The 21,061-nt window shown below is 38.2% G+C and overlaps 2 protein-coding genes across 4 annotated transcripts in view; one reads left to right on the forward strand and one right to left on the reverse strand.

The window, feature by feature from the left end:
• The window catches only part of snrka (SNF related kinase a), a 49,664-nt gene extending 44,367 nt beyond the window's left edge, over positions 1–5,297 (forward strand). The window contains exon 6 of the mRNA XM_026284152.1: positions 1,618–5,297. Coding sequence (XP_026139937.1) covers positions 1,618–2,947 — 1,330 coding nt within the window. The 3' untranslated portion in view covers positions 2,948–5,297. The remainder of the gene's footprint in view (positions 1–1,617) is intronic.
• A 784-nt stretch (positions 5,298–6,081) lies between these two features.
• The window catches only part of ano10a (anoctamin 10a), a 40,905-nt gene continuing 25,925 nt past the window's right edge, over positions 6,082–21,061 (reverse strand). For 2 of the 3 annotated variants that reach the window (XM_026284156.1, XM_026284154.1), the window contains exons 13-15: positions 15,332–15,448; positions 13,681–13,697; positions 6,082–6,729 (exon numbers count right to left, since the gene is read on the reverse strand). In XM_026284156.1, coding sequence (XP_026139941.1) covers positions 6,678–6,729; positions 13,681–13,697; positions 15,332–15,448 — 186 coding nt within the window. In that variant the 3' untranslated portion in view covers positions 6,082–6,677. The remainder of the gene's footprint in view (positions 6,730–13,680; positions 13,698–15,331; positions 15,449–21,061) is intronic. The other variant, XM_026284155.1, reaches the window with a different exon arrangement.

The raw sequence follows: 21,061 nt of genomic DNA on the forward strand, positions 1-21,061 counted from the left end.
AGCTTCACACAGACGTCTTCTAACTGTCACAGTACTTACAGGTAACTCCAGACTGTCTTTGATCATCCTGGAGGTGATCATTGGCTGAGCCTTTGCCATTCTGGTTATTCTTCTATCCATTTTGATGGTTGTCTTCCGTTTTCTTCCACGTCTCTCTGGTTTTGCTCTCCATTTTAAGGCATTGGAGATCATTTTAGCTGAACAGCCTATCATTTTTTGCACCTCTTTATAGGTTTTCCCCTCTCTAATCAACTTTTTAATCAAAGTACGCTGTTCTTCTGAACAATGTCTTGAACGACCCATTTTCCTCAGCTTTCAAATGCATGTTCAACAAGTGTTGGCTTCATCCTTAAATAGGGACCACCTGATTCACACCTGTTTCTTCACAAAATTGATGACCTCAGTGATTGAATGCCACACTGCTATTTTTTTGAACACACCCCTTTCAACTAATTCAACTAATTGCCCAATTGCACAGCCTTAAGAGCGTGCATATCATGAATGCTGGGTCTCATTTGTTTTCTGAGAATCTACTGAACCTACTGGTAACTTGTTTGCCACGTAGCAATAAAAAAATATACGAAAAACCTTGATTATTCTGGTTAGTCACATTGTACTGCTATTATTTTGAACAAGACTGTATAAACCGAATGGAAAAGCAAACTGAGCCTCCCAGATTCTTCCCAGAGTCATGTAATTCGACCTTGGCTATAGGTAAGCCAGATCAGGACTGCAGTGTTCATGTTAAACAGTGTGCCCTTCATAGACAGAGAGAGTTTATAGGCTGTATGTACTCAGAATTGTAATTCCTGATCCTAGTGCAGAATATAGCAGTAGAGTATAAATTCTGACTTGAATGTTATTTTGACGTATGAGGTTGATTCTTGATATTATGCAGAATTTTCAACGTTTACACTGACAGCAGCATTTGCAACAACCTTATTAGACCATTGCAGTATTTCTGTAAATATTTTTTTTTAATGATGAACAGATATGATAATGTTTACGATCCATTCTCATCAGGCCTGTAAACACAACTAGTCCGATTTTGAAGTCCACTTCATTATGTCCCAGAAATGGTTACTCAATGTTTGAATTGTTTGGCTTGTCTTCATACCAGCATAAGGTTTACAGTGTTAATGCGGAAAGGGCAACCGGAGAGGACGTGCTGGAACCATGTTTCACCAATTTACTTTGTTCCAAAGCCTCAACTGAGTATATCTTTCCATAGCAACTTGCCTGAAAGTGCACATACTATTGTGTAAATGAAACTCTAGCAGGAAGGTTAGAACATAAGAAAAGACAATAAAAGCAAGTTACAGTAAGTATTCCGAGTTATCTTGTTAATCGCCATGTTCCTTGCTTGAGTGCTTGGCACGAGAAGGAAATCTGGCTTTTGTCAGGGACTGTCATTAACATTTGGGTTGTTTTCCTAAGGCAGTCTCGAGAGCTTCTGTCTTTAAAAGTCAGGCAAATGGCAATGTCCAGCTTTACTGACTATCATCTGCTTAAGTTACCACATTATGCTGTTTTTGGTTGTTTTTTGGGAATTGTACTCTTTTTAAGGCAAGGTTATTTATATCAAGGACTGTGTCCCTTTTTCTTTTTTTATTGCAGGCAGTCATGGCCAACCAAAATCGACATGCATCAGGACATCGAGGACAGCTTAGCCTCTTCATCCATCTCTCATGCTGGGGGTCCACAGTCTCCTGCTCGCAGTACAGAGAGTCTGCTAAATGGTCACCGCAGTAAAGGGCTTCTGGAAGTGAGCCGCAGAGAGGAGATTAGCGAAGCCTCCAGCAGCTCTGCTGCACCTGCTGCCCTGCTCCCAAACCTTCTTAAACCTGGGGTCGTGGCTCCCCTTGCATCCGCTTCAGCCAAGCAACGAACCTGCCTCTTTCGGGTGGAAGAAGATGAGGAGGAGGAAGAAGAACAGGAGCCTTCACCATTGTCCACTCAGGTGGTCCTACGCCGTAAACCACTGTCCATCACCAACCGGCTTACATCTCGCAAAAGTGCCCCAGTGCTCAATCAGATCTTTGAGGAGGAAGGTGAATCAGATGATGACTTTGACATGGATGAGAGTCTTCCACCCAAGCTCAGCCGGTTGAAGATGAACATCGCATCTCCTGGCACGGCTCAGAAGCGATACCACCGGCGCAAAAGTCAGGGCCGCGGTTCAAGCTGCTCTAGCTCTGAGACCAGCGATGATGATTCGGAGAGCCATCGCAGACGACTAGACAAAGACACAGGGTTCACCTACAACAGGAACCGCAGGGACAGTAGTGAGGGTCCACCTGGAAACTCTGGGGGCAATGGGGGTGGAAGTAGCGGAGGACAGAGCAAACCACCTGGGGAAGGCAACTCAGGACCAGACAGGGGCAGTCCTCCAGGAGGGGGGAATAGTGGTAGTACAGGAGGGGGCAGTGGAGGAGGTGGGAGTACAAAAGGACAAGGAGGCCCTTCCAGCTGTTCCCGTAGCAACAACAACAATGCTTCATCTGGCTCGACACGTAGTGCAGCTCGGAGTGCTGGGGAACTGGTAGAGAGTCTGAAACTCATGAGTCTATGCTTGAGTTCCCAGTTTCAGCATCGCAGCTCTGGAGGTTGTGGTGGTGGACGGTTTATCCTAGATCCTCAGAGCCTGTCCAGCGTCAAAGTCCAGGAGAAGTCCTCCTGGAAGATGTGCATTGGTTCTAACAACAGTCTAGACAAAGTGATCAACCCTGCTTTGAATGGTGGCATTGGGGCGATGGAGCATTATCAAGACCAAACAGCAGTCATGTTAAATGAACTTGGCCTGGTCAAGGAGAACAACCTGAACTTGAAAAATAATGTTCTCCAGCTACCTCTGTGTGAAAAGACCATCTCCGTGAACATCCAGCGAAGCCCCAGGGATGGGCTACTCTGTGCCTCAGCCCAGGCCAGCTGCTGTCAGGTCATATGATGGCACATCACACGGCTGGTTCTCAGAGTGGATTGTTTCTATTGCCACATTTGTAGCAAATGATGACTTGAGTTCTCCACCAGTAGCTGTCTATGACCTCTCTTGATCCCAACTTGACCTTTAAATCTGCCTTCTATGTCGTCTTAAACATTCTTACAACTTATTTATTAAGTTCTCCTCTTGGACCCATTGGTTTTTAATGAAGTGCACGCTGCTATCCTTTTCTTTTTTGTATCTTTATTTTATTTGCCCAATTAGACTTCGATATTTGTTTTCCAAGTCCTGTTCAGTTTGCTTTTTAGCCCTTGAGATGAAATTTTCTTAAAATGAATTCCATGGTTGAAACACCACCCAATCAGTCAAGAGTTGTGGAAACTGTATGTATAAATAAATGACCTTTAATAAAATGATATTTAAATTAAGACCAAGAGTATGATAGAACACAACATGGCAATTCATAAAATAAGCACTTAAAGAAACTCGACCACAACTGGTGTTTGTAAATTTTAGCCCCAATATGATTGTAATGAGATGGTATTACAGTAAAAGCAATAGTGAGAGTAAAGAACTAAGCCTTTTTTTACTTCATAGTGCTGTCTGATGAGTCTTAAACTGAATAACCATTTGCACACTCTTTTTCACCTTTTTCTTAAGTGTTACTATTTCCACGTCACCATTTAGAAATGTTCAGTATAGATAAACTTTTTGAGGTTAATGACAATCAGTTGCAATAACAATAGATATTTTTAATGGATCATTTCCAAAAGGAGGCTACAAATAACCTATAATTTTATTTAATATTTTTTTTTTTTAATTGTTTTATATGAATAACATTAAAACACATTCACCATGTTCTTGATTCACATCACACCAAATCACTTAGTTTTAGTTTTTTATATATTTCAGGAAACATTTGGGATTTGCGTGTAATTTATACACTGAAGTGGTAAAATGTTGTAATTCCATCTGTGAAATAAATACTCTCTTAAGTAATAATGTTTTGCCAAATTTGCAACCCAGACAGCACTGTGGATACACCCACACATATATGTGTTCATCCTAGTTTTTATCAAATTAGAATTGCACTATGGTATAAGTATTAGTCTAGAATTAGGATACTTTAAACACCATACAAATCACAGCAGGGGTAATTAGCCTTTACAATGCTGTTTCTGCCAGAGCAAAATCAAACCCACAGACAGCGACAGTGTTCAGCTTGTGTAGAACAGAATAGCATTGAGTCAGTTCCCCTCTTTCTCAATGTCTTTATTAAAATGAAATTTGAACAGGGAAATTATTTTACCATTAACAACTCTTCTTTGGCTTAATAAATATTTTTCGGTTCCTGAAAATAAAATCTGTCATCTAACCCCTGTTGTTCTTGTACTTTCCAGCTTTGAGTTACTGTATATACCAGTCTACGAATCGACTGGCCTTAGGGGATGTTTTTAACTATGTACATATATTTTTTTAAAAGTTTATTTTTTGAAAGAACTGCTGTTTTAAAATGCTGTTTTGGATGTGAGCCTTGAACTGGCTTATAGTTGGGATAAAATTGTTTTTTTTTTTCACCTGGCCACCTGATAACTGATAAATAAAATGCATGGTATGTATTCTATTCAGTGGATGGCCACTCTTTCAGGAAATATGGCTTCAAGAGTTGGCCATAGGGTGACCATCGACTGGTATAGAAATAAGTCAAAGCTCTACGGGACTGTAGGTGTGAAAGAATCGGTCGCGAGATTTAAAGGGCATTTGCAATAAGCTAAGCTATAATTTGCAGCTGTGTGTAAATATAATTTTGTTTAATTTTTATATTTCAAACCTGTACATCCTTCAAATGGCTTCACTTGACCCAAATTATCTTAAGTATTTCTGTTTTTGTCTTTTTGTTTTTAAAAATAAACTCTGTAAATATTGGTGTAAATATGGTGCTCTACACTTAGAAATGCAGTATTGGACTTCTTGTTCATAGCTGTAATATAGCCTTATTAGATATGAGTGTCAAAAACAGAGAAAGGTAGGTTGAAAAGAAAACAGTGCTATATGCATATGTCAGTCTCTGACTTTGTCCTACCCTGATGTAAACAGCTAAACGACATGTGCATGTGTTGTGCGTTTGACATTATTGATCCACATTCATTCAGACGAAAAGAACCACCACAAAATGTTACAGGACCAAACCATGTACTGGCTTACAAAAAAAAAAAAAAAAAAAAGAAGAAAAAAAGAGAAAAACTACTTTGAAAAAGCAAAACGAATAAATGTTCTGTTGCAGAAACTTGTCTTTAAAAGTTACATATAGCTATGGTGATGTCCAGAATTAAATGTGAAATATGTTGTCTTTAAACCTGGACTCCCTTTGTCCTTTTTTGTGTTGGAGCCCTACTTTTTTTCTTATTTAATAGTTTGTTTTACTTCAAAATACATAATGGAAGTGCAATGATAATATTTCACATCAAAGTGCTTTCTATACAATAAAAGAAATGATGGTTCAGAGTTTCGCTGGACACAATGTCGAAAGAAGTTAAACTTGACAAAGTACCGCTGCCCACAAGCCCCTGCTGCTGAAAGGTATTTGCTCCTAATTTACTGCCCGCTTTTGCTGCCAAGGCGTCTTCAATAACCAAGAGCTTTTCAGGGATACTTCTTATCCAAGTGCATGTCCAGCTTCAGCTTCATGGTCGAATACACTGTTGCTGTTGTCAGTAGAGCACCTTGCGAGCACACAGACACGTTCTGCATATTGTCAATGGAAACCGCTGAGACTGCTTCACTGTCAGAAAGTGTGACAAGCTGTTCTTTAATTAGAATGAGTCGTAAGATGGCTAGTCACACTGCCCTCAGTCCTCAGCTTCAGGAAACATCAAGTGTGAAGACACAGGGAGTTGTTTGTTTGGCTCCTAAAACCTTAGTCTTAAAAAAAGTTTTATCTTTCTCTATATCAAGCCTTCTGCTTAAACAGAATATGGACATTGATCACAAAATGAAAACGTGGTTACTGAATTGCTGATATTTTAAAGTCTGAAGAGATGGGGAACTGTTTATTTTGGTGTTTTTGGTAATGCAGCATCGGAGTTTAAATCTGATAAATGACAAAAATGTCCCAAACACAAACATCTCATGCCAAGCAATGAAGGGGTATTTAAAATGTTTATTTTCAGGCAGACAATATTGAATATGCTTAATTCAAGTACAGTACAGGGTGAAGTGGCCTGACATCTGTAAACAAAAGCCATAAGAGTTAAAAATAATACAGAGATGTTTCAAGGCACTGCTTTGTCTTTGGTAGAACATAGAGTGAATGAGAACCAACAATGAAACAAAATTGACATTATATCCATTTTTTCGTTTTGTTTTTTTAGGCCCAATGTCTGATATATTTCTTCTAATCATCTCTTTAAAACATTTTTCAGACAATCATGAATAAAAATAAAGTACTTTGACAACCAAATCAACCTTGTTTTTTGACCCCATCATGCACCAATTGGATCCTCTCATTATACCATTAACCGTTTAATTGATATAGAGAAATAATAAAGCAACGCGTGCAAGTTCAATAACAGGAAAACTGTCTTAAAACCATGTCTTATTCATAAGTGTACAGCATCAATAAGCCATTGTGTGGATAACTTGGCGAGGAGTGCATATTTAAAGTCGAAGTCAGTTAAATATAATACTAGATCGTTTACAGCATGTGTACACCTTGAGTACTTTCGTCGTGTTGGCGTCACCCGTCACTTATTCCACGTATTTCAGGTCTCCGTATCTTCCAATGTTTTCTGAAAAGACAAATAGTATCAAAATGTTAATGTTAGAACTTACTTGGGAACCTAGACCAAAATAACAGATGAACAGAGGGTGAAAAGAATATCTAGGATCTATGTGTACAAATGGTCACAAAATATGATGTTCTACTCTGGGGTATGTTCCCCCTTCATCCATATAATCTCTTATATAGGAGATGTAACATAAATAACCAAGGCTTATATTCATAATCTTTCAGGATTCATCATGTAAGAGAACTGATTTAGCATCAGTTCTCCCTGGTCTAAAGAAGTCTTACACGTTGGCTTATAAAAGGCGGAAACTGATCTTAGTTCAGCGTACACACAGCCCCAGGCAGGACTGTGTTTTAAATGAGTCACACTGGGTTTTCAGAGATGGAGGGGAGCAGGAATGCTGCTATATTCTGAAAAGCTTTTTAACAATTAAAGAACATTACAGAAAGCTACTAAATCTTTCTAAAAGACAAACACTATGAACCCATCTACCCGTAACAGATGTTTTTCTCTGCAGCATCCACAACTCCCTGACTATGGCCTATGCAGAGTTTCATTTAATCAATTAGTTTCACTGCCTGCAGCGAACCAGAGCAAATTACATTCTCACTGAAAAAGTGTTAGGTGCAATTAATTTTTTAATCCAAACGAGAGATCAATAGGGCCGGAGCTGCTGACTCTGTGGTTCTCTATGTATAAGTTCAGTGAGACTGAGCTCTGCTCTCCTCTATGAGAAAACTGCACAATGGTTATTACTAGGTACAAGATATAGAGGCCCTTCAAATGTGGTGAAAGAAAAACTTCATTCAATAATTAAAGAGGTCTACACAACAGTTCTCATACTATGGCCTCCACTGAAATCTCCTAATCCTTTTATTCCCCCAAGAAAAACAATGGAATTAAATGATTACATATATAATCTCAATCAAATATAATGGGTATATATAAAGTATTACTTACTGTTATTATTATTATTATTATTATTATTATGTTCTTGAAATGCTTAAAAGAACTTACCTACAAACACGAATGTAGCAAATGGTACCTCAGCATTTTAGTAATGGTTTATTATGTTAAAAGCATGCAAATTCCATTCTTCGGATTAACTAAGTTAGGTAATTCACAATTAAGTATGAATGCATAGGATTTCATTCCAGTCTATTTGTTTTTTTGTATATTTAAGAGGATTGCCTCTTTAAAATGTCCTTCCTCTAAAACACTATTTGTTCACATAGTGAGTCAATCTTTCTTGGCTGCTCACAGAGACTGGATTTGTGGAAACTCATCTCAGGAGACACTCCCTTTGCTTCAGGTGGGCTGAATTATCAGTAACTAAAGTGAGATCTGATGTGTTCAAACAAAGGTGGTTGACGTGCACCGAAATGGAACAAATATTCTGGATTACAAGGAAGGCCCTGATGGGCAAACTGAGATAATTAACAGGACCTGTCAGTATTGATTATGTTAGAAGTAGGTGGGTTAAAAGATTTGAAGCTTCTGCAATTCCATCATCACTCATGTTAACAACTGTACTGTATTTCAAGTGCAAACTCAGGGTCAATAAATCATTAGAGGTTGAATGGCCGTGTACAGTCACATTGATAAGATATCGTCTATACAGCCTAATCATTTATGAAAAAAACCAAGGGTGATTTGGGTCCAAAATCGGACTCAAAGTTTGCAGCACTGCAATGTTGGCTGTATTAAAAGTTTTGACTTCATTTTGCTTAACACCATTAAAGGTTAACATGGGACATGTCACATTCTCGTGGACTTCAGCAAGTTGACAGATTGCCTCAGACGGCTGGCTTGTTCCACTTCCTGAGATGGTGGACAGGCAATGATGCGAAAGCAGACTCAATCTTACAAAGTCCATCACGCTATCAACATTCCTTGGCACTAGAACTGGATTTTGGACCAGGCCAAAGAGGCTAGTACCCCGGAGCCTCTGACTAATCAGAAACTGGTCCATTGGTGTGCAAAACAGGATCTGACAACTATAGCTTTTTGGCCCCTTTAAGTGTATAGTACAAGATAAAACCCTAAAAAGTGTTACTAGTAACCCATACTAGGAATTAGTGCTCTGCATTTAACCATCCAAGTGCACAAACACAGCAGTGAGCAGTGAACACACTGTGAACACACACCCGGAGCAGTGGGCAGTTATAGATCCAGCGCCCGGGGAGCAACTGGGGGTTCAGTGCCTTGCTCAAGGACACTTCAGCCGTGGTTATTGAGGATGGAAGAGAGCAGTGTTCATACACTCCCCCACCACCTACGACTCCTGCCAGCACAGAGACTCAAACTTGCGACCTTTGGGTTAGAAGTCCAACTCTCTAACCATTAGGCCACAGCTGCCCCTGTGCAACCAAAACAAACATTTTCAAAGGTCCGGTCCTGTGTGGCACACTCATAACTTTGTCTTAACTTTTTTTTTTTTTTTTTATCATCTATGATGTCCCAAGGTGTCCACCACAAACTTTTCATCTGATCACAACTTTTACAAGTGTTCAATTCTGCTCCTGCTTGGCCCCTGTCCTTTAGCTTCAACCTCCATTAATCACACCTGACCAAAAGTAATCAAGGTCTTCAACATTAATAGAATCTCCCAGGCAGATATGTTTGGACAAACTAAACTCTGTTGGATGTTGGCCCTTCAGGATAGGATTAGACACATCTGACCTTCAGTTAACATGGTAAGTGTGGTGCAGTATCAGGTGGTCTGTGCTGAACGCAGACTCACTATAGGTGGTAATTCAAGCTTGAATTGCTCCGAAGGTAAAAAGAAATCTGTAATCTGGTATTTACGCAAGGGACAGGAGGTATGATTAATTACATTAATTTGTATCACATTATTTATTTTTATAATTACTCTCATTAAATTAGTGTGATAAACTGACAACCCGAGTTCTTAGATAAGTGGACTCCATCTTTCAACAAATTGACATCTGTTGGAAAAAGCAAACCATTTATTATCAGTTCTAAAATGAAGCAAATTAAAACCCAGGACTAAGCATGCATGCAAAATACAAGCTGCCGTTTAAAGGGAAAAACAGCTCTTAACACTTTAAACTTTCTACTTATGGATCACCCATGGTTGAAAATTGTAGACACCAACATCTTTTCAAGGATCGAGCTCAATTATTGACGTTAAAGTGAGAAAATATACAAATGTGAATTAACACATGGATGGTTCCAAAACATTTCCCTTCATGTACAAAAAAGATCACGTCTGATCCTCACTGACAGCCTCTTTTTTTGTTTTATTTTCCTATCAGCCACTCATACGGCTGTTACGGGTTAAAAAGGTCTCATTCAGCTAAACGGAAAGACTTAAATCGCCAGTTGCCATAATGGTTCCATGATAGTGTTGGCAGCTTGGCCTTTTCCTGAAGTTCACCCCGGATCCTTTCCAAACGCTGGCCACTAAAAGGGGGTTTCCACTGCCACTGAAAGTGCCGTCTATTTTCAGAGTCCCTTTGCCCTAGAGCAGGGCAGGCTTTTCTCCTGACAGCTGTCTTTACCTCTCAAGCTGCTGAACACATGGAAACACAGCTAAACGGCGTCATGTGCTGCTAGCTCATCACTAGCACTCTCAAACCACAGGACCAAGCACCTCCCAGAGGTCCTGCAGTCTTATATCACAAACCAAATGTGCCGTCTAACTGCAGTTGGCACTTTTGAACTCTTCCGATCTGGACGAGGCCATTGAAGCTGTTAGCTAGTGTAACCCCTCTCACCCGGGTCCTCTCTGACGCTCCTCGCACTCGCTCCGAGCGGGGCTCGAACCCGGGTCTTCCGGCATGGGAGGCGGACGCACTAACAAGGAGGCTAAATGGCTACAGCCACTAGCGTCTGTCGCTAGTGCGTCTCTTGAGATCGGGGAGTGAGGTTTACCTGCACAGCACTGCTCGCTGGCCTCCGTTACACTCACCCCCCTAAACCTCACTCCCATCCGGGTCACGGCACCAATGTAACCCCTCTCACCCGGGTCCTCTCTGACGCTCCTCGCACTCGCTCCGAGCGGGGCTCGAACCCGGGTCTTCCGGCATGGGAGGCGGACGCACTAACAAGGAGGCTAAATGGCTACAGCCACTAGCGTCTGTCGCTAGTGCGTCTCTTGAGATCGGGGAGTGAGGTTTACCTGCACAGCACTGCTCGCTGGCCTCCGTTACACTAGCGTCCATCATTATGACAGAGAGAGTCTGGTGAAGACGCACCGCCAGCACTCGCAGAGGAATGAGCCGGTGTCAGGTGAAGTTTGTGAGAGAGAATGAGAGGGGTAGAAGCCCAGAAACATCACGTCTTCAGTCATCCTGAAACATAATCAATGTGTTTTACAACCCGTGTCTCTCTGCTAAATTAAAAAAAAAAAAATGTTAGAAGGATGAAACTTCTATGGAGCCCCGCCTTCATCGCAGATCGTCAGCCAAGTGCTTCATCATTCCATTAAATGTGCCGTCTTCATTTCGCTGTGAGAATGGTCTTCCCTTTTCAGTAGCTACGCTCCCACAGCTACACAGATGATCCTTCACTACACTACACAGTCTTTATGAAACTATGCTTTCATGGCTTCCTCTCTGAATAAACCTCTGGATCTATTAATGAGCGAACAATCATAAAAAATTAGATTTAACTACTCATTCTCTACATAGTTAAGGGTTAGATGCAGGATAAGTGATTTGGTTTGTTATAATTGAAGGCGTAAGACTATAAAATGCTATAAAATCAGCGCGTTCCATTACGCTATTGCAGATCGAGCAAGATTGGAAGCCGTATTGTAATATTATTCACTTTGTACTCTTTTGAAAGTGTTGATTTCAACCACTAACACCTTCTCTTTTTGTAATGCTTATTATCCTCTTGTCTGCATTCATATGTTTTGCGTGGCTCGGGAGAATGAATTATTTGCGAGGAAGGGTGGGACCTTAGGATTTCAAAGCAAGCTTGCTATTGTTAGCCTCTCTGACAACTTCTACCCTACCTTTAAACACTGAATCATATTTTCAATTTTTCTTGTACTTACTCTTGATATGGATCATATACGTAATCTCGGTGTTAACTTTATATTATTATATTATAAAGTAATCGCCGTTCAAGATTAATTGAAATGTGACAATCTGCAAATGTAGCCTTGTAGTCTGACCCAGCAACATATCAATTGCAATTGATTATGTTGAATGTTTTAATAATAATAAAAACCTTCCAGATCTGAGAGTGCTGACATATTTTTTGTAGGACATATTAAAGTGTTCCTCCCCTTAATTTAAAAAGCCAATAGGATTTATGCCACAGCAATGAACAATGATTTGGTACATGTTGCTAGTCAGTGATATAAGAGACGGGATATTTTCATTCTAGAGATCAATTTACTGGACAGGCCGTGTCATCAATAACTTTTGGTCTTTTGAGAAATAAACAAGCTATAATAGACAATAAATATGAAATAAATGTCATAAAAGCTTTTTGTTTTGTTTGTCTTCTTTTTTTTTTTTTACCTTCTACTTCACAGATTGATAGTAGCTATAATAGCTATTAAAGCGATAGCTTACCCCAAAATGAAAATTGTCAACATTTAATGACCCTCAAGTAGTTCCAAAAAAGTATCTTTCTTCTGTTGAACACAAATATATATATATATATATATATATATATATATATATATATGTGTGTGTGTGTGTGTGTGTGTGTGTGTGTGTGTGTGTGTGTGTGTGTCTGTGTGTGTGTGTGTGTGTGTGTAGCTGTGTAGGTGTGTAGGTGTGTTTTAAGAATGTTGGTAACCAAAATTGCTGGCAGCCATTGACTTTCTATTGTGTATTTTGTATGGAAGTCAATGACTACCAGAAACTAATTTTGTTTGGTTATTAACATTCTTCAAAATATTTTCTTTTGTGATCAAAAGAAAAAAAGAAACTTGTATAGTCTTGGAATTACTTGATGATGAGTAAACAATGAATTGTCTCTTTAAAAGGCTAGATGTCAAGATGGCCTCTCTTATTTGCAGAAGATTAACTAGTCACATGGCGTTTACAGCTCAGGTGAATGCCTTAAAAAAAACTAAATGCACATGAACGAAATGGCAGAATTCAATTCACAAACTTTCGGGGGGTCCAGCACCAGCTGAGCAACTGCCATTAAAAGGAACACTCCACTTATTTTTAATAGGCTAATTTTCCAACTTCCCTAGAGCTAAACAGTTGAGTTTTACCATTTTTGAATCCATTCAGCCAATCTCCAGGTCTGGCGGTAGCACTTTTAGCTTAGCTCAGCATAGATCATTGAATCTGACAAGACAGTTAGCATCTCATTTAAAAATGACCAAAGAGTTTCTATATTTTTTCTATTTAAAACCTGACTCTTCTGTAGTTACATGCTAAGCTAAGCTAAAAGTGCTACCGCCAGACCTGGAGACTGGCTGAATGGATTCGCAAATGGTACAACTCAACTGTTTAGCTCTAAGGGAGTTGGAAAATGACCCTATTTTCAAAAAAGTGGAGTGTTCCTTTAAGATAAATGACAGTGCAAATGAATAGCTCTCCCCAGGTATTATAAACCCCTTTCCCTTGCACTTATTTATCAGGGTCTGCTTTTCAGCAAATAAGGTAGAACCAATTGATATTCATAAACCAGATGATTTTATAATCTCCCCCCCACTACTTTTCGTTCCTACACCATTGCACACTAGTGCTGTGATTTGCTAAAACCAACACATAAAAATCCCAAACTATTAGAGTAGTGCTCATCATGTATCCAAATTAACTGGAAAATATTATAATCCACGGCATTAAGAGGCAAAGGGGGGCCATATCACACACATCTTATCTGCTGTTAGTGAGAGGAGAAAACACAAGGCCACATTAAGGAAACGCTGGATGCCAACAGCACACGCCAGCTCATTGTCATTCACAATCCAACTGTGCCATATCACTAGAGCCATGGCAACAGACTTACCGACCGAGGGTTCGTCTCTGTAGAAATAAAGCCAATGAATCATGTTAAAGCGTGTCAATGCTGTCGCTTTGTCAGACATTGTATGGAATCATTATTAATACTTTAGATATTAGAGCACACCCTTTCCTTTTTAGAAGAGAGACGGTTGTCTGAATTCATTATGGGGAATGTTATAAATGTGAATCACTGTTTCAGTCTAATTGAGGCAGGGTAAGGTTCATATCCATAAACAATAAATTACTGCCACTGGCACCACCTACCTTGACTTCTGAATAACAGTAAAATTTACAGATATACACAGATGTCTTAAAGGGATAGATACCCTTAAGAATTACAATTAAGTTTAATTAACAATTAAATTAAGTCATTGTCATGTCATTCCAAATCTCTATGATTTTCTTCACTGTGTGGACTATTTACTGTGTGAGATATGTTAAAGAATATTTCAACTGTTTGTGTACATACTAAAACCATTGGACCCCAATGACTTTCATTGGACAAGAGAAAAGAACAATATACATAAATGATGGCATAATTTACATTTTTAAGGCTCCTTTTGTTTGGATATGTTTGTTTTTGTTCAGAAATTTCAGAAAGATTTCCATACTCTTTGTATTAGTGTGTTAAATTGATGTAAAATTTACATTTACATTGTTACAAAACTCTATTTCAAATAAATGCTGTTCTTAGAACTTTATATTCTTCTAAAAATAAATCCTTTCATAAAATACAGAACAGTTATTTTTAACTGCAATATTTCTATATTAAGTTTCCACTGTTTTCAAATTAAAGACATTTGGTAGATGCTTTTATTACCTACAATATCAACAAGCAGCTAATATAATATTATTGTATATTTTTATTATAAATAGCTTTTATTTTAATTACAGCAAAATCTCAACATTTATGCATTATTAAACATCATCTTGCTTCAAAAATAAGCTCATGAATCTAAATTAGTATCAACTGTGATTATGCAAATAAATATTTTAACAGTGTAAATTTAATATTTCCTTATTAACTCATTTTTTTTTTTTTTTTATTGATTTACAAATAACCAAATTTATATCAGAGATGATAACTGAGCCCTGCTGGCTGAATTAAACATGCAACACAATGAGGTCATAAAACAGCAATGTTACATACTTTTGTTTGAAAGGCTGTTCGGAGCAAGCAATATGTCAGTATTTTATTCCAAACATATCCTTTGTCTTTTGAGGAAAACTATTTTTCCCTCTCATTATTAAGTCTGCTTGGGCGGACTGCTGCATGTGTTTCTTTGTGAGTGACCTACTTCTTATGCCGCATACGAGCTGATAAACATCTGCCTAAATAGCTAAACCTCATTAGCAAACACTACCTGAACACACTCTGTATGTCAGCAGAGCATCTCAGCATGTACAAAGGTCTCTCCGGATCATTTAATGATCAGAACGCATGTTAATGCTGCTCTCGCCTCTTCTGAGCCGAAAGATAATGGTTGCCGCATCAACACTTATGTTGACGCAGATATGTGTTGTTGACTCTGTGAAGCCCACCGAGGCACATACTGTTTGCACTGAAGTACTTCCTGACAGGGCCTGTCATATAGGCTGTCACATTTCCTGTTTGCATGCAATAGATATGTGCACATGCACAAATGTGTACTCACCCTTTTCTTAAGAGCTTCTAGGGAGTCAAACTCCAGCTTGGCTAGTTTGACTTGGATATGTTTAGGAACATCTGGAATGACGAATGCCAGGATGAATTTGAAGGCGAGGAGAACATGCTGCAATAAACAGAAAAAGACTATTTTACTATACAGTATTCATGGACTGTCATTATGTAACATCTATATGTAATATAATTAAGTTCTAAATACACATCAAATATCTTTTTTTTTTTTTTTTTAGCAACCTAAAAATGTCTAATTCCAGACTGATCAATGACATTTAACAGAGAGGCTTTTTTTTTTTTTTGCAATGTGAACCTCTCTTGACAAACAGAGACATATAAAATCAAAAGGGAATGTATTTCAGTAATACTGAATGGCTGGATGATTTTATGGCTCTCTGTGTGTTCAAAGGCCACATTAGTGAGCTGTCATTGCTACTCCAGTGTGTGAAATAGATCACCACATGCCCACTGCCTTCTGAAACCAGCTTTCTATTCACCTTTGTGTGATCCAAAAAGAGCTAAAGAACTCTTGATGGTTTAAGTACATTTATTAATAATAGATGCATGCTTTAACTCTTCAGCAGAACGATGTCCTGACTTTATTTAAATTCTGAACTTAAAGTTAATGAAATAATACTGCAATGCAACTCCGTAATGTGAATACATCATTTTAAGGATGAAATGGGTTTTCCTGCTGGCTTCCAAAACTAGTAGTTGTACTGTATGTTTCTGTGATAGTTCACTCAAAAATGTGTCATCATTTACTCACCCTCTTTTCCATAAGGCTTTCGTTCATCTTTTAAACACAGATGAAGATATTATAATCTAACACAGGGATTTTGGTCCCTACATTCAAATTCACCCAAAACTTCATAACAGTGTAAAAGTAATTCATATGAATAAAGAAGTTTAATTCAAGTCTTCCAAAGAGACAATATAACTTCTTAACATTGATTAACACACCTACATGGAGTTCATCAAAGAAACACAGAAGCTCAAAATTACTAGCTTGATGCATGAGAACAAATCTCATTCATACTTGATGGATTTTAAACATGCTTGTGTTATATGTGAGAACAAAACTCAATAGTTCTTGTGAGTCAAGTAACTCGTATGAGCTTGTTTACTATATTTGATGAGATAAATGTACATTTATTTGTTAATAAATGCCTCAATTAAATCTCTTCATTATATAGTAGTTTGATTGTGTTTCCTCAGAAGACTCGGATCAAACCACTGTATTCATATGGATTGATATCCAGCTTACAAATGCAAGTGATGATTTATAAAATTCCCTATAAAACTGCATCTGTCTTAATATCCCTGTTAGACAGCTATCGTTGACTAATGTGGAAAATGTTCCAGCTCTGTTTGGATGCAGTAGTTTAGCTGAGATCTCAATGATCAGTGGCATTACTATAAAAAGCTCCTGAAAATCAGAAGAGACATTAGCTAAAGCTGTGACTGATTGAGACAAAGGAACCACCTGGGACTCAAAAAACAAAACTAAAACCAAATCTGCTCTTCTTGTGTGGATGAGATACATTTGTATTATATCATTATACATAATGTAGTGAAAGACTGAATATTTTGATGTTGCTTGGGAAATACATCAAAATCCAATTTGAGACTCTGGGCCATTTACATGCACAAACATTCACATAGTTCATTATCTGAACTTAAATGACCCAAATTCAAATAAATATATGAATCATCACACTTATGACCCATAACAGAAGTGCAGGTAGGACTAGAGCATCTGCCAGGGGAGATTTGATACCGCAGTACAGAAAAACAGCCTTTGGGCAAAAAGCCTTTTCAGTTAGAGTAGTGGGGTTGTGGAATTCCTTACCTACAAACATTCGAAGCCTCAATAGCTTCTTAATTTTTTTAAATAAGCTTAAGTACTGGCTATTATCACAACAGATCTGCAACCACTAATGACTGTGTTGTACATTATCTTTTTTATATTCTGGTTAAAATTTTATTTTCCTGGACCTGTATTTATTGTGATGTTTTATGTGGGGTGTATGTATTTTATGTCATTTTATTTGTTTACCTGCCCAGGGACAGCAGATGTAAACTAGCTATTATATATATATATATATATATATATATATATATATATATATATATATATATAGACACACACACACACACGTTTGTTTTTGTGAAAAGTGGAGACATCCCAAAGGCGTAATGGTTTTTATACTGTAGAAACTGTATATTCTATGGCCCTACACCAACCCTACACCTAATCCTAACCCTCACTGGAAACTTTGTGCATTTTTACTTTCTCAAAAAAAAAAAAAAAAAAACTAATTCTGTATGATTTATAAGCGTTTTGAAAAATGGGGACATAGGTTACTGTATGTCCTCATAAGTCACCCTCTCCTTGTAATACCTGTGTCATACCCATGTCATTATACAGAGTTGTGTCCTGATATTTCACAAAAACAAGATCACACACACACATACATACACACACACAGCCTTGTGAAAGTATTCACCCCCCCTTTGATTTTTTTTTTATCACATTTTATATTGCTGCCTTATGTTAAACTGCTTGTCACAACTTCGTAAATATATATATATATATATATATATATATATATATATATATATATATATATATATATATAAATATATAAAACCTGCTCTTGTGTGCAAATCCAGATTGCGAAGATTCCATTTGTAATAACTTGATTTTGCCAGTGAAAATGTTTAATGTGACCTCATTAGGATTTCGGTTAAAAAAAGGTTCCTTATGGCATAATTTTGGAGGAGCCTTATCCTAGTGAGCATGCCTGCGATGCTTAGATAGGAACTCACTAGACTTTGGAACAGAACTTCTGTGTTTATCTGAAAATGTATTTGAAATTTTCCCCAGCAAGCCTAAAAAACTCTCTACACTAAGTACTGCAGTCGTATAGGGGTTTGAGAGCACTAACTGAATGATTCATCTGTGATTTATCACAACAGAACATCAGTAACAGACAAGCACAGTCTCCTGCAGGGCACTGCCTAAAACAAGCTGAGAGCATGTGCAGAAGTGTGACTCAAAAGGATGCTGCGTTTGAGCATGAACTGTGGAAAATGCCACCCTCTCTTCAGGCTGATTGCTGTCTGAGTGAGAGAGCGGTGTGATGGAGAGAATGAGAATCTCAGAACTGATATAACAAGAGAACAAAGCCTAGATTATTTGTGCGTCATATTTTTCCCAGACAATTGTATCATTATTGCAAATGTTAATTACAAACAAAAGGCAAACACACCACAAATACAGACAAATATGGAATTTATCTGAATAGGTAAACGGAACCCTAATGAATAAAATCTTAATATTAATATTTTCCTTTTTACAATATGAAATGCAAGTCTCAGGTGTCACCAGAATGTGTCTCTGAAGTTTCAGCTCAAAATACCCCACAGATCATTTATTATATTATTTCGAAAATGGCTAATTTAAGTGAAAGCAGAAACACAGTGTTTTCCTGTATGTCTCTTTAAATGCAAATGAGCTGCTGCCCCACCCCCTTTTCCAGAATACGGCTGTGCCTTTACAGCTCTTATCTCAGATACTAAAAAAAACATCTGTTTGGTTTTGATTATCGTGTCAATCATGCTGAAATCATACGTTTTAAACCATATAAGTTGAAACTTTTGATTTATGGTTTTTTGAGTGTACACATCGGAAGCACATGCACAGAAAACGGCAGTCACACGTCTTGTGAGTTCCAAGCTAAGTTCTCTTTAATGTCTTACTGTGCTTAAACTGTCAAATACACACAAGTTTATGTTAAAAAAAGTCGTTATGTCTGTGGAGATAAACAGCTGGAAAAGAAATTGCATGTTTTTATTAGATCTATGCGAAAACACAGTGGTGGCGCTGTGGTTGGAAACTCGCAGATTATTGGTTTTATGGCGCATAAAAATTGGCACATGGACTATTTTACCAATCTCCTTGCTACTTGTCTGTGTGTCAGTCGTGGTAGTATCACTGCTGTCTATGGAGAGTCAGAGAGCTCTCAGATTCCATCAAAAATAACTTTATTTGGAATTAAGGAATTAAGGGTCTTAAGAGAATGAACATAAGGTTGAATAATACATATTTGGGTCAACTATCCCTTTAAACACTGAAAATTCACATTTTCATGATTTGTCACCTTTAAAGAAGCTATGACATCAAAAGCAAAAATTTTGCTAAGGTGAAGACAAGGAATTTATTACAATGTAATATGACTAATGTAACTAAAAAAAGCATCATGGATAGGAGAGGGTACCACCCGTGATTTGTTCAGCCTGTTGATGACCAATCTCTTGTGACCAGAGGACTGGAAGAAAATGCGTGTCAGAGTCTTTCCAGGCTAGCCGTCATCCTCTTTAAGATGTGAGTGGAACGAAGTGAGAGAGAGTGTGAGAGAGCGGCCAGACACATCTGATCCTGCAGCATGTCAGACATGGTTAGGGAGTCATGCAACAGCACAGTCTTCAGTTAAACCACTCTGGAAGAGCCTGTCTGCTGGTTAACATGGGCACTCGCTGGGTGGGTTGTACACAAATATACACATTTCATTGAGACCGATTGCTAATTTAGCCATTGACATCTAGACAGTCACAGTCAAATCAGATTAGCCTATACGAAAACTGAATTTGCCCTTTGTTATAATCATGTAGAAAGCCGTGCTGCAGTGCAGATATGAAAAAAAGAACTCACAGTGAGAGAGTCTCATTGTATAGTACAACAACAAAAATCACACAATGTCAGATCAAAAATCGATTGACACACACAGAAATTAGTTATCATGTTAGCTAAGAAATAAGCTTGGAAAATGTATAAAAGTTGTGTTGATTTGTTGATTCATAATGAACAAAATGTGTTAAGTACTGTATCATCAAGATTTTGCTGGTCATAGAGCTTATTTTCTACAATAATCCAAAATCCTATTGGGTTTTTGTTGAGCGAAACAGGGTTTTGCTAACTTCAGGGTTAGCCTACAAAAATCAATGCAGGACAATAATACAATACCAAACTTAAAGGGATAGTTCATCCAAAAATGGAAATTAAGACCTTTAAGAATTTTTGTATACATTTTTGGGTGAACTATCCCTTTAATTTTGTGTAAGTTTCTTATGAACTGCAACTTGCCTTGTTACTTATGGTCTATAGCAGTTAAGCTACTTATAGTTAAAAGGATGCAAGCTAAAAAAGCTTCAGGACTGTTACAGCCACTGCTATAACACAAAAGAGGGATGACACAACGGCTCGATCAAAAGGGGAATTTATTAATAAAACGGAATATAACAACAAGTGGGAGAAATTAGACAGGAAAAATAAGAGGGATAAACACAGAAGAGAGCTCAGCTACGACTCGGGACGGCCGCTCAAGTTCCGCCCCCGAAGTGTGGAAACTTGACTTCCTTTAAGCTCACGTAAATAGTCCACAGGTGTAGAGGATCTGCTAAATCAGAACAATGGTACATCACGCTTTTCCTGCCCCTAGAGGGCAGGCAAATACATAAATATGCATGCATGTAACACCTTCATCCCCCAAAAGTGAAGCGTCACCACAAGAGAGTGCATCTACTAAAAGACACCTTTCTCAAAAACATACATTACCCACAGGCCTATCCAATCCGGTATAGGGCGTCAGCGACCAGGTTGTCCCGACCTCTGACATGTTTAATGTCAAGGTCGTATGGCTGCAAGTATAAACTCCAGCGC

Source organism: Carassius auratus, chromosome 16, assembly GCF_003368295.1.
Source record: "Carassius auratus strain Wakin chromosome 16, ASM336829v1, whole genome shotgun sequence".
NCBI lineage: Eukaryota > Metazoa > Chordata > Actinopteri > Cypriniformes > Cyprinidae > Carassius > Carassius auratus.